Source organism: Prionailurus viverrinus, chromosome B1, assembly GCF_022837055.1.
Source record: "Prionailurus viverrinus isolate Anna chromosome B1, UM_Priviv_1.0, whole genome shotgun sequence".
NCBI lineage: Eukaryota > Metazoa > Chordata > Mammalia > Carnivora > Felidae > Prionailurus > Prionailurus viverrinus.
In genome coordinates this window covers 25,256,637-25,270,712 of record NC_062564.1, presented here as the reverse complement: position 1 = coordinate 25,270,712, position 14,076 = coordinate 25,256,637, and the positions used below count along the sequence as shown (strand labels likewise).

At 36.4% G+C, this 14,076-nt stretch overlaps 1 protein-coding gene across 7 annotated transcripts in view; it reads right to left on the bottom strand.

Moving 5' to 3' along the window:
• Positions 1-14,076, bottom strand: part of DLC1 (DLC1 Rho GTPase activating protein) — a 426,214-nt gene that overhangs the window by 205,771 nt on the left and 206,367 nt on the right. For all 7 annotated transcript variants that reach the window (XM_047855877.1, XM_047855876.1, XM_047855875.1 and 4 more), the window contains one exon: positions 7,986-8,019. In XM_047855877.1, coding sequence (XP_047711833.1) covers positions 7,986-8,019 — 34 coding nt within the window. The remainder of the gene's footprint in view (positions 1-7,985; positions 8,020-14,076) is intronic.

Genomic DNA, 14,076 nt, shown 5'->3' with positions numbered 1-14,076 from the left:
TGAGCTGTCAGCACAGAGTCCAATGTGGGGCTTGAACTCATGAACTATGAGATCATGACCTGAAATGAAGTTGGATGCTCAACTGACTGAGCCACTCAGGCGCCCTATAAAATCTTTTCTGATTACAGTAATCAGGAGAAAATAGCTTTTTGAATTCATGATCCATTCTCCTGAAATAGCCAGACTGGTGTTTGGCACAGCCTTCCCACAACAAAATGGGCACCAGCCTTGTCTTGGGCATGAGTAAGTTTGTTATGGTTGTTAATAACTGCCTTGGATTTCTCATTTAGATAAACCACATCTCAAAATGTGATTTTTAGTCTACAATAGAAATATTTATGCATCCATCTGGGAGAGAGATTGATCTCAAAGTTTTGCCTCTAGAAAAACAAATCAGAGTCCTTCAAACCAAAGGAGGGCCAGTGAGAGAAGAAAAGCACAGTCATACCAGTAGAGTGGTAGGTCATTTCACACTCAGGTCAAAGTAATACTTGTTATGTGTACCTTTCCAAAGTACATGCACCTCCCTAAGAAAGTAGAATCAATGTACAACTATCTTGTGGGTACATATTTGTCTATGTATTCATATTATTAATAAAAGTAACTGAACTGCAAACTGTGCACTGTGAATTCTGTAAAAGTAAATATTTGAGGGCATCTAAAAATGATCAGATAAGATTTTCAAACTACGTGAAAGTTCTTCTATTGCTCTGTAAAACAAAACTGATGGAAAGGGGCCTTTTAATAAATTGTTCTTCAGGGAAGATTGGAAGGACACGTTTATTTTTCTAGTGATAAAAGGTCAATGTCAATTAAAATACTGAAATGCAAAACTGCCTCATTAGCATGGACTGGTAGTTCCTCGCTCCCTCTTCCCAGTCCTGATAGCCATTCTTTCAAGGGATGAAGCAGGGAACAAAATGTGCACAAGGCTTTTTGGAGGAAGAAGTTTTAAGCTCGTCAAATGTGAAGAGTTATGGTGGTTGATAGACTTAAGATTAATGTAGTGCATGCATGATTCAAAACTATTGTTTGGGTATCTGCTTGTGCAAGGATCCTACACTGGGTGCAGGGTGACAAAGATAAAATGGAGGGCGTTTATACCTTCAAGAGCTCAGAGCCTGATAGGGAAGATAATTCATGAACAGGAATACATCACAGGTATCACTACATGTCATAGAAAGATCCAGCCACCTTTGGCTATGGAGACCTGAGAAGACCACTCCAAGTACAGGGGGAATCATTCAAATTGCAACTCATTAAAGAGAAATTATCACGTACCTGTGCTGCTTGAAATATCATTGGGAAGGAAAGGAAATATGTTTGATTGGTTCTGGTGACATACTAGATTTACTTTTCCTACTTGGTAATAAATGAAATACCAACAGAACATTTAGAAACAGATTTAGAAAATTACCTGTACTGAAAAATATCCTATGAATTCAAGATTTTTGGCATTTAAGAATAGCTTACTTATATTTTTCATGAACTCCTTGATACCTGAAAGCTAATGTGTTTCCTCTCAACAGCCCAGTCAACCACAGCCAACTTTTCATGGATTAGTTTACATTGGGTTTCAGAGAAACTGAGAGGTTATGTGTGGGCATACCCTAAATTCCTTCCTCATAAAAAAGCAAGCAAACAGAGACCATAATACTAAGAAAAGTGGAGCAAGTGAGTATTTATAAGCTACTAGTATAAAAATAATGAAATTCATTTTTGGAGAGTGAAAGGGAATAAAGAGTTTGGAATGTTGGCCAAAGCCCAGCCTGGCCAGATAAAGACAATTTTCAGATCCTGCCGAACCCTGTAAAACAGCTGGGGGTCTTTGCAGTCACAGAAAGCACTTCACTTAGAATAGAATGATAAGATTCTGCATTTGGCTCTGGGAGTATTATATGTATGGAGTAAAGCATTTGTTGATTTTTTTAAAAAAGATCTTGTTTATGCATTTATTTATCAAATATCAAGCAACTACTGTAATGTCATACACTGGGAGTATAAGTTGAATAAAACGAAATTCCATCTTTCAAGATGCTTACGGTCTAGTGAGACAGCACTAAAACCAGTCTGATCTGTACTAAAATGGAGACATGATATGGAGCAGAATGTTTCAAAGGAAAACTGAAATACAGCGGTCATATTTTTGTTCTTTCATTAAATCCCAATATCTGTAGATATTGAAACCTGATTTAGAGCAGAATACATCACATGGATAATTCCCTGAATCAAGCAATGATAATCAGATTGGAAAAGGGGGAATATCTTTGCATTTCAGTTTTGGGTTTTTTGTGTTTTTGTTTTTGTCATCTGTATTTCTCTTCTCAGTGATCAAAGGCAGCCAAGAAAATTAATACCAAAAGGCACCAAATCTGGGCTTTGTTATTAGGTGTGTTTACAAGGAACTTGGAATGAAATTATGAAAACCCTGATTTTTCCCCTCACACATTTGTCACAAAGAAGTATTTGATTTCTATGTTCTGCCTTACTAGCCACAACACAAAATGTGGAGAGACTGTGAATCTGTTATATGCTTCTGAAAGCTATCTTTCACAAGTGTTTCAGGCTATAATTATTCATTATCTTGGTTTTAACATTTTCTGGCCAACAAACTAACCTAAAGGCAGGAGTACAAACATTCTAAGAAAAATGACCAAGGAATGCAAACAAAGTCAGATTCTAAGTCATCTTTCTCAATGGTGCGCTTTACATATTTGTATGAGATAGGTCCACAAATAACACCATTAATTAATTACCCAGCTGAAATATTTGGCAGTTATGGGGGTAGTAGGAGTAATGGGAGGGGGGAGAGTGAGTTATATAAATTTTTAGAACTATATTAACATTAAATCATTACGATTGAAGTCAAAGCATCTTTGTAGTTATAATTTATTGGTTAACATGTATTTACAGAACACTCACTTATGTGCTTATTAGCTGTTTTAATTATAGGGCACACAGACAATATCCCTTATCTAGAAAAGCTCATGGCCTAGACATGAGGGCATACCACAAAGCAAGATAATAAGATTGCAGTAACAAACACAGAATTTTCTAGGGGCACGGAAAAATCAATGACTAACTCTGCGTAGGAAGTAATTCATTAAGGAGACAATATTGTTGGATCTAATAAAACAAGCAGAATTTTCAAGACACTCAGGGAAAAAAACTTTGCCATTTTTGGTTAATATAATAATGGTCTATTTTTCAGAGCTGCCATGCATTCTGACAAAATTTGCGAGGTGTTCTGTGATTTAACTTTAGAATGAGAGATTTCATATTACTTTATACCGCTACTTTTCAAATATGCTCAGTCACACTTGGGTGACTAAAATGCAATGCTAATTCTCTAATTTATAGGCATCTATGCAATAGAGGACACGTTCTAAATCATAAGTGTAGACATTTTTCTCTCCCACACAATTAAATGAAATTATATTCATTTAGGATGAATGTCCATATCTTTTTCCCTCCGAATAAGCCATTTATCTCCTTTTCTATCTCTGCCTATCATCTATATTTTTGAAAGGTGGTTGCATGATGCAGGCAAAAGTAGAAAGACACAGAGCTAGAAAGGGCTCTGCGGCTGTATGAGATGGCTGAAGTTGGATGAACAAACCAGCAAACCAACACAAGGGAAGAGAAAGGGGAGAAAATATTGGTAGGTATATTGGTGAGACCCCTCACAGGAAACAGATGCTACATTGGGTAACTGAGGAAAGTTTAGTAACAGAATTATATATAAATTTAGGGAAGCCACAAAGGCCAGAGGAGAGAATGGTTTTCAGTACCTGGGACTTGTGTGGAAAGAGTCACCTAAGAGAAGCTGGCAGGGACTCCTTGGGAAACAGATGGGGGCTAACTACCCAACTCCACAGCCCCAATGTCACACCCTGCCTTCCTCTCCTCCCAGTCTCCTCTTATTGGTGGAATAGGGAAGGAACAGGGAAGGGAATTGAAGGAATAGGGAAGACAAAAAAGTGGGCAGTCCCCTGGTTCTTTCTGTCCACACTGGTCAGCCTCCAGGGCACAGAGTTGACAAGAACTAGTAGATCTGGGTGACAAAATGGACATTATCTAGCATAATACATTAGACTGCTTCCAGATTACAAATGGCCAGGTATGATGCAGGCAATTTGACCTTACCCTGTAGAGAGCCAGGAGGAGGAAAAAGTTAAAGCAGAAATTGATACGATCAGGTGGTGCTTTTCAAACATCACTCTGGTGACAGTGTAGAGAGTAGACTGGTGTAATGACATGTTGAGTCAGGGAAACCAGTTCTGGTTGCTGTGGCAAAAGTCCATGGGAAGTGGAGGACTGCATTAATGCAATGGCAGGGAGAAGGGACGAGGGTTGATTAGAAGGCAGTGTTGACAGGACTGTGTGTAGGGGGTGAGGGAGGAAGGGTGGGAATTGGGAAGACACTATCCAATTACCCCAGGGACTAGGGATGTAGTGGATAATCTAGTCCTAGGAAAATAGGATGCAGGGTATACATTTCTCATGGACAAACTGTGAAAGTTGAAGATTATCTGTTCACAAGAGAGAACTTCACCCTAATAGAGACAGGAATTTCTAATGAGAGGTTAAAATATGACCAACTCTGTGTGTGCTGTGATAACTTCTGTCTGAAGTAACTCACTCAAAGGCTTACAGAGAAAGTGATCTCTTTTTTCCACATGGATGGCTGCTTAACTGTTAATTGGTGCCCTGAGGAAGCATTTAAGAGCTCTTGGATCAGACATGGGCAGTAGTAACACAGCTAGCTTCTATTTGGCTTGTACACATGGTAGTTATAAGCACAACTAATTATCATAAAAAACAGCTACCATTTTTTCAGGGCCTATTTTGTGCCAAGCATTGTTGCCTTACAACAACAACATGGCAGCTTCTTTATTTATACTTTAGAAATGGGAAAATGAGGAGGTTAAGTAACTTGCTCAAGGCCACACAGATAGGAAGCAGATGTGCTAGAGAGTATACCAATGGCATTGGGCCCACTCTTTAGGGGCATACAGATGCTGGTGGTATAAGGGAGTTATATGAAAATATTATGTGTTGGATACAATTACACACGAATACTTATGTGATTAATTATGATTTTTAAAAATAAATTAATTGCACCCCATTTCAGATCCTGAGAATATACATTTTGATGCTTTGATTCTTTTCCTGGTAAGCTTTCTGAATAAGGTGGTTTAAGAAATTCTCAATTGAGAAGAGGAAAAGGAAGATGCTGGCCCAATAAAACATTGAGACTAAGTTCCTTCAGGGAAAGGAACATGCCTTATTCATAAACTGCTTCCTTGATAGAACCTAAAAAGACACCTAGTATATGTTGCTGCTCGATATGTATTTCTGGAATGAATGAACCAACAGCAGGTTCTTTCAAAAGTGTCTCCCCTTGGAGATTTTTGTCATCACAAGGTGGAAGATGAGCAGCAAGATTAATTCCACCAGGCTGTATTTACATAGCAACATGGATCAGAATAGAAGATGTCTACTTAAAGCACACACAGAAACAACCACACAACTGTATCTCAAGAATTATTAATGGAATGTACCCAAAATGATTTTTTTTTTTTAAGAGCTTCACAAGGCCTGGTGGGATTGGTTCCAGTTGGCTTGGATGAGAGGTCACACAGATTAAAAATAGCCTTTCTTAATATGGAACAATAGGCTACATTCATTTAACAAGACAGAAAAAAAAAAAAAGACAGGCCTCAGGGTGGGAATGAAGCTTAATCCTATTTAAGAGCTCAATTAACCCTCAGAAGATTGAGTAGGTCCTCTGCCTTCACTGCCATTCTTCTGTCTAGCAGAGCTTAAAAACAGAGATTCATAAAGAGGAATACATTTGTAAATAATTGAAAATATTTTAAATGGGGCACAATAAAGTTTAGTAATACAAGAACCAGTTTGCTTAGGCCATTATGGTCCTTTAAAACTAGAAATAAGTCATTCTCTTTTAATTGTCAAATCTGTTACCATTATTAATAAAATATTCAAACACAAGTTTTTATCTTGACACATAAATTCACCGATTCTTAAAAAATAATTTCTTTCCTATAATTATCAAACAAAATTACATTTCCTTCTAAACTAATCAGTACACTCTCAAGAAATCTGCATCAAAATCCACGCTGGAGTAAATTCCAATTATTCTAATGTTTTAATATATAGAAGCCAGGTTCTGTTCAAATTAGTCCATCCTGGGTCAGACATCTGGGGGCCTGGATAGGTCATATGTATCAATGGGTAGACCTTATTTTCACAGATCACCTTGTGGAACCTCTTTTGGAATGGAATTTATCAGCTCTTTTCATTGGTGCCCTAGGATTATAGAAATGACTCAAATCATTAAAGAGTGACCATTTCATGTTTTTGTTTTTTTTTTGTGGTTAGATCATGATAAAAAGTGGTGGTTTCATTATATTTATGCTTCTTGTTTAATTAGTTCTTTGTTCTAATAAAACTATCTTTAAAATATTTGAGAAGCTTGAAACACTGAAGGCTTCTCCCTATCAAACCGAAATTATTTAAATGGCAGAAGGAAAAGTAACTCTTTGGCTCTTCATTCCCTCAAGCAGTGGCATTTCTATCCCTTCTTCCTTCCCCTGCCCCATCCCCCAGCCAAGAATTCACATCCTAATTTTCTCCTTAGGGTGTAAAAGAATTTGCTGACATTCTGGAATAAGATGGCAACTTTGCTGTTATAAACTTTGTTTAAATTGCAGCTACTCTTGGAAATTACAGAGACTGTCACAACCCAAGATAAAGCATGACTTTGACCTTCTTTCTCTTTGTGATGTAAATGTTACTTAACCATTTATTTCTTGTCCCACCAGCTAGATACTAACACATCTATTTAAGGTATTAGAGCACTGGAACTATAATTTGAATTCATTTACTACATGCTACGAACCCATTAAATACCACTGCCTTGTTAAATTGAACAATTTTTCTCTCAAACTGCCAGTTCAGTATTTTCCTTGTGTTCTGAAGGGCTACCTTTCAACATATTAGAGTCAAGAAATCAGATATAGCCTAAACAGAAGAGGAAAGTTAAGCTCATGGAAGGATACAAACTATGAAAGCTTTTTTGTGAAAACTACCCGGTGGCAAAAGTAAGGTCACTGAACTAGAAAGAGAACATCCTCCATATAAACATTATGGGACAAACTAATGCTTTCGTGTGAGGTCATTTAAGTCATGACATCATTTAGATGATAGCAGAAACTTTAACATGGTTCTTACAAAGTCACAAACACCAAATTTCTAAGTGATATGCTTCAAGTTTGGTAGTATATCTTCAATTTTTAAAAAAGATTATTATTATTATTATACATAAAACATAAAACAGTACTGAGGATAATCAAAAGATATTTTTGAAAAGCACCTGATTCTATCAATCCAAGTCTAATTTTTCACATTTCCATGTTTCTCCTTAGTCTTTATCCATTTCCCATGGTACTGCTAAGCATTATAATCATAGCCCAGAGCATAGATACATTTTCTAATTTTCTCATACAATCATTCATATTGCTTCAAAATTATACTTTTGATGGTATAGCATCAGCTTTAAATAAGTACACTTCGTTCTGTGACTACTATTGTAAGCATTTAAGACGAGAAAGTAAATCTTGATGATTATTGACAATTGAGTTCCAAAAACTGTTCCCTGGTACACTAAACAACATCTAATTCTTTTCCTCAAGAAAAAAAGTTGTGGTTATGGTTACAAGTAAGGCTGCAAGAAGCACACACCTTACTCTAACATGATGTAACGTTCTGTTAGAAAACCACATTTTTTTCTTACATTCTGAGCAAAACAAATAGATTTTTCAGAAATTCAATCATAACACTTGCCTAGAAATTGATGAGATTTATACACTTTTGATATTTAATAAAATGTCTACATGCAGATGGAATTTTATTCTAAAATAGGAAAATAGGAGGGAAAACATAACCAAATGTCCACTTACCAGCCGTTTCCTTCTCTGAAATACCTGGAATAGCCTGAAAAAAAAAAGCCACAAAAATTATGTTATCACTAGAAAGAAACATCAAAATGTTATTAGGAATAAAATGAACTACCATAAATGCAGCAAATATTAAATAGAACCCAGCAGTAGAGAAATGAGCAGGCAGAGGAACTGAATAGACATTTTTCCATAGAAAGCATACGCATGGCCAACAGGTACATGAAAAGGTGCTCAACATCACTAATCATCAGGGAAATGCAAATCAAAACCACAATGAGGTATCACCTCCCAACTGTTAGAATGGTTATTAAAAAAAAAGACAAGAAATAACAAGTGTTGGCAATGATATGTAGAAAAGGGAACCCTTGTGTACTGTCAGTGGAAGTGTAAATTACACAGCCACTAAAGAAAACAGTATGGAGTTTCCTCAAAAAATTAAAAAATAGAACTACTATATGACCCAGCAGTCACACTTCTGGTATGTATCCAAAGGAAATGACAAGAGGATCTCAAGGAAATAGCTGTACTTCCACGTTCATTGCAGCATTATTCACAACAGTCAAAATATGGTAACAACCTAAGTGTCCATCAATGAATGAATGGATAAAGGAGATGCGGTATATACACAATGGAATATTATTCACGCGTGAGAAAGAAAGATATCCCACCATTTGCAATAACATGGACCTAGAGTACATTATGCTAAGTGAAATAAGCCAGACCAAGACAGACTCTGCATGGTATCATTTATATGTGGAATTAAAAAAAAAAAAAGTGGAACTTCTAGAATCAGAGAGTAGAGATGTTGCCAAGGGCTGGAGAAATATGGAGAATTTGATAAAAGGGTACAAAGTTTTGGTTATAAGACGAACAAGGTCTGAGGATCTAATGTGTAACATGGTGACTATAGTTGATAAAACTGTATTGTATAATTGATTTTTTTTGATAACTGAAATTTGCTAAGAGAGTAGAACTTAAGTGTTCTCACCCCCCCCCAAAAAAAAGTAAGCATGAGAAGTGATGGATGTGTTAATCAAACAGATGGTGGAAATTCTTTCACAAAGTATGTGTATATTAAATCCCATGGTGCACACTTTAAATATCTTATAATTTTATCAGTTATACCTTAATAAAGCTGAAAATAAATAAAAATAAAAATGAGAGTTGGGGAACTATCAGTAAAGTTACTAGATCCAGGTATAATAATTGTCAATCATCATGTAATTCTTTTCTTCTCTGAAAACTCCCATTACCCTGAAAAAGATGTTGGCAATAAATAAAACCAAAAACATTTTTTGAATTTAGGTAAAATTTTTACAGTTCAATTTCTTTGTCCTGTTTTGGAGGCAGAAAAGATAAATTGTTTGGTGGGTGTCTGGGCATTTCAAATCTCTGCCTTGTCTCTTCAAGGCTCAGATTCCTCCTTTATTAGACAGGGACAGTCACATCTACTTCTTAGGGTCACGGAGAGGACCAACTGTAGTAGCTTCTATAAAGCATTGAAGGTCCTCAGGAAAAGGTAGCTGCTGTTACTGTTTGTTTCTATGGGCATTAGGCCAGTGGGTCAATTTACCGATATGAGAGGTCTAGAAGTTCAATTCCCAGCAACTATCATCTATCACTATCACTGTTTAAAAAACAGAGCTCAAAATGAGATGTTTTCAAAAGACTTTAAAGTATAAATGTCTAGTTCTACTCTCTGTGGATATTCTAAAACAAATTAAGGAAGTTGAACTTCTGGTTCCCATTCACCTCAATTATTCATGTATATAATATCATAATCATGAGGGTATTAACTTGTACTGGAAGACTTCGATCCATCTGACCCACTAGGATTTCATACCTCTTAACCCCAAACCACTGACCAAACAAGATGTCTACAACTGACGTCTCTCCCTCTCTTCAGGGACAAAGTCCTGAGTTGGGGTAAGAGAAGTAGGTTAGTAGGCTTAAATGGGGGATTAGTTTTGTTTAAGTGTGTGTGTATGTGTGTGTGTGTGTGTGTGTGTGTGTGTGTGTGTGAGAGAGAGAGAGAGAGAGAGACAGAGAGAGACAGAGAGAGACAGAGAGAGACAGAGAGAGAGAGACAGAGACAGACACAGAGAGAAAGTGAGAGGGAGAGAGAGAGGGAAAGAGAGAGGGAGGAAATAGCATCAATCTTCATTTCCAAAAATATCAAATATCAAGATACCACCTTCTTTGTGAGATACTGATTAACTGCTGTGATCCTCACCTTTGGAACTTACAGAATTTGGAGACTGATGCAATTTTCAAATAAGGGGAAAATGTCTCTATGGGTAAAAAATGGAGGTTTTATTTTGGCAAAGTTAATCTACAGTGAAAGTATATTTTGACCTAATATCTGTCTACATGTAGTTGTTCACTTCTTGTCCTCTGGGCATGAATGCTGACTCTGCCTCCTGGTGCAGGTGCAGCCAGCCATGAGGAGAATATCAGGTGAGTAAATGGCAGAGTGCAGGGTCATGACCAGAGACCAAATCCCATAGGCTTTAGGTATTATCTTCCTCATTATCCTTTCATTTATAGCAGGACCACCTATTTCTCCTTCCCTTTAAGAAAACTGTTGAGATTCTACACTATAGGAAAGCCGCTCACCCTCCCCCCCCTTTACGGGAAAATTATTGTACAGTTTTGGTGATATTTGTTTACTTCTTATGTACCTTTTTTGAGAAAGAACAGAAACCCTCCCAGTGACAAGACTGCAAATGTTGGTGATAAGCAGTTAAAAGGCGTTCATGGAGAAAGTGCCTCAGGGGGAAAAAGTAGCTAACACTTACTAGGCTCTGAATATGGATAAGGCACAGTTTTAAGCTTTTACCTGCATAAACTCACTGAATCCTTAGAACAACCCCATGGAGTCCTGGAAAGGAAAGTAACTTATGCAAGGTCACAGTCAGTGATGGAAGCCAGGATACAACCACTGGCATGCTGGCCTCTGAGGTCATTAACACTGAGTTTCAAAATACTAATCAGAGTCTTTCTGAAACAAAGGAGGAGAAAGATTTGGAGAGATTCCATGATAAAACGCCAAGATCATGAAATATGTGTGCAGAAATATCTATGTGAGATATTTAGAAATTATCTAAGTAAGCTCTCTCTTCTTATAGCCAAGGCATTTAAGACAAAGTGAATGTGTTGCCCCAAATCACAGGTTGACCAGTGATAGGCCTTCTTCCTATTTTGTTCTATTTGTTTACAAAGTATATAACTGAGCATGTATAAGTAAATATTTAATAAAATGTTAAGCAATGAGTTGTGCTATAAAGCAAAAATATTTTAGTCTCCATGTAGCCAATGCCTATTACTTTAGAATCTCACCATGTTCTGCATGATTAATTAAGCCACCAAGGCTCCCTTCCATGACATAACTGTGTGATTAAAGAAAGGAAAGTCAAAGTTTAATGTACCCAGCCATAACTGCTGAAAGTCTCTCAGCTGATTTATCTTTGAATTTGAGGGAGAACTGTCTCTCTAGGGAAGCTTTATGAGTAAATTTTATAAATGCTGACACTTCATTTTCAATTAATTTGAGCTATTTGTTGATTCCTAAGTTACATGCCTCACATCATCCTATGTACAGAAACCCTTGGCAAAGTCTTCTTCTTTGTGGAATTCACAATCCAACTGAAGGAGATACACGACAACAGAGAATAGTTCCCATGCAGTGAATGCTCCCTGGCAATGATTAGCACCATCGCTGGGGGGACATTAAAAGGAGGGGGTAGATAGTAGGTAATTAGGACTACCCGGGTGCAAATGCAATGGTTTTCTTGGGCACTGAACTTTTGGGAAGGAGGCATTGTTCAGAAGATGTCTTTTGCCTTTCATTTCAGAGAAGAGGCATGGCTAGATTTGGGCTTCATGTCTTGGGTTCTATAGTGTTATATCTATTCCTGCACTGGGAACAAGACAGTCCGTGCAAAGTGGCTGTATAGACTGATACAGAGTAGGTGTTCAGCAAACATTTGTGGAATTAAAATAGCAAATACATATTCATATATACGGTTTAAATAACATGCATGACTGTTGCTTATGAGAAAGCTCCTATAAAAAGCATATTTTTGAATTCATTAGGGGTTTTTGTTAATAGTTGCCATATGTTTCATTTGAACTATATCCTCAGGAAGTGATTTAACATTTCTGGCAATAAAGCAATTAAATACGATTTTCCTGCTGCCCATATGGGTTCACTGTAACTTCATATTTTATTCTCTCATTTCTTAATGGAACAAAGGGAAGTCTACTAATAACTTCCAAATGAGAGGGGAAAAAAATCATTCGCGGTCTTGTTATTCTTTGTGATATTCAAATGATAAGTCACAATCTTTTTTTTTTTTAATGGCTATACTGACCCTCTAGTAGTTCCCCACAAGTAAAGATTTTCATCTAAATTGATCTGGTTTTATAACTCAACTTTAAAAAGCCACTAAAGAGAAAACTTTTTAGTAAAAGGGGAGAAAATAATTTTCTTTGTCTTACTGAGGTCTTTTAAAGCTGTGTGTGGGAGCTCAGACTGTGTGTGTGTCTGTTTATGCTTTTGACGTGAAACATGGTTGGGGGAAATGCTGGTTTTGACATGCCTTCCGGAAATGTTGTAGACATATGTTGATTCTTTTGGTCTGCTGCTAGAATGGCTTTCTTACAGGAGGGACCTCAGCTGGACACCTTTTAGAAACTTACACCAACCACACAGAAGCTGCTAACAAACAGTACTATAAGTAATAGATGTCATATCTGAATTTGCTTTTGTGTGATGACAATTGAAACATTTTAGTTGATCTAATTTCTTCTTGATGCTTTTAGTTAGAAACGGAGTATGATTTTTCCTCTTTAATGTGCTATTTTTATTAATATGCCATGTCCCTCACTTACATAAATTATTTTTTCTCTTAGTTCTTTGGAATCTGAACCATAGAACACTACCATTAAGAAGGCTCTTTGAAAGGCAATCCTTCAATCAATGGGCAGCTATGATAGACTGAAAGATCTTACATTCTATGAAAAAAAATTGTTTTTTTGTCTTGTGGTAAACAATAAAGCACTACAATTTATTTTGCATTTTCTCTCTTCATAGGTTGTGCTTGTTTTGCATATTTTCTTAGACATGTTCACTCAGAAATGTGTAGGATATTCTGTTTTGTTCTATAGGAATTCTCTTCATTTGCCTGTTTAAATATAGCAAGAATCAGTGGCAAAGTAATTTATTCCTTTTCCTTAAAAACATTCACTTTTGTTCCCACAAAAATATTTTGCAGACAAATTGCAAAACGGGCAATTATGTCCTCAGAAATTGCAGGAAAACCACCATCAGTGAAGGAACAGTCTCTGTCTCAGATGAGGGCACAAGAGCCTATTGTGGGCACAATGGGCAACAGGAAGAGTTTGGAGATTCACATTTTTGGGAAGACATGAAAGACAACATAAAAGAAAAGAAGGTACATTGAAAAATGGGTTTGTTTCCATCTCTTTATTTAAAGATTCTTTTGAAATCACTCCAGTCTGTGATATTGTTAACTAGTCAATGATTTCTATTTGCTCCCACTTGAACAAAGAAGTTCATTGAAAAGCTGTGTCTGATTGGCAATCTGATATCGTCTGTTTTGGTTTACAAAGTATTTCTCTGACAGTCATTATTCTCTTATTAAAAATATAGGCTCTTCATAGTGAAGGGGACTTAGATATCATTTAGTTGTGTTTCCCAAAGTAAGTACTTCAAATACCACCTTTTGAATTTTAACTATATATATGTATCGCCTATAAATTATTCCCTTACTAAAATTTAAATATTACATTGAAATAAATATCCTTTTTATTTGACTTATTCCAAATAATAAAAATAAAATGTATGAATTTATGGGTTTGAGTTTTTGATATTACCCACAATACACATGAAAATAAATATTCAAATTTAAAATATTTATCTCTGGATCAGCTGATGTACACCAGTAGTCTATGTAACCATATATCAGGAAATACTGATCTAGTTCTTTCTCTGTCAGTTTTCCTATAAGGATGTTGAGATCCAGAGAGATCGGTGACTTGCTCGATGTTACAGATCTTCAGTTGGCCA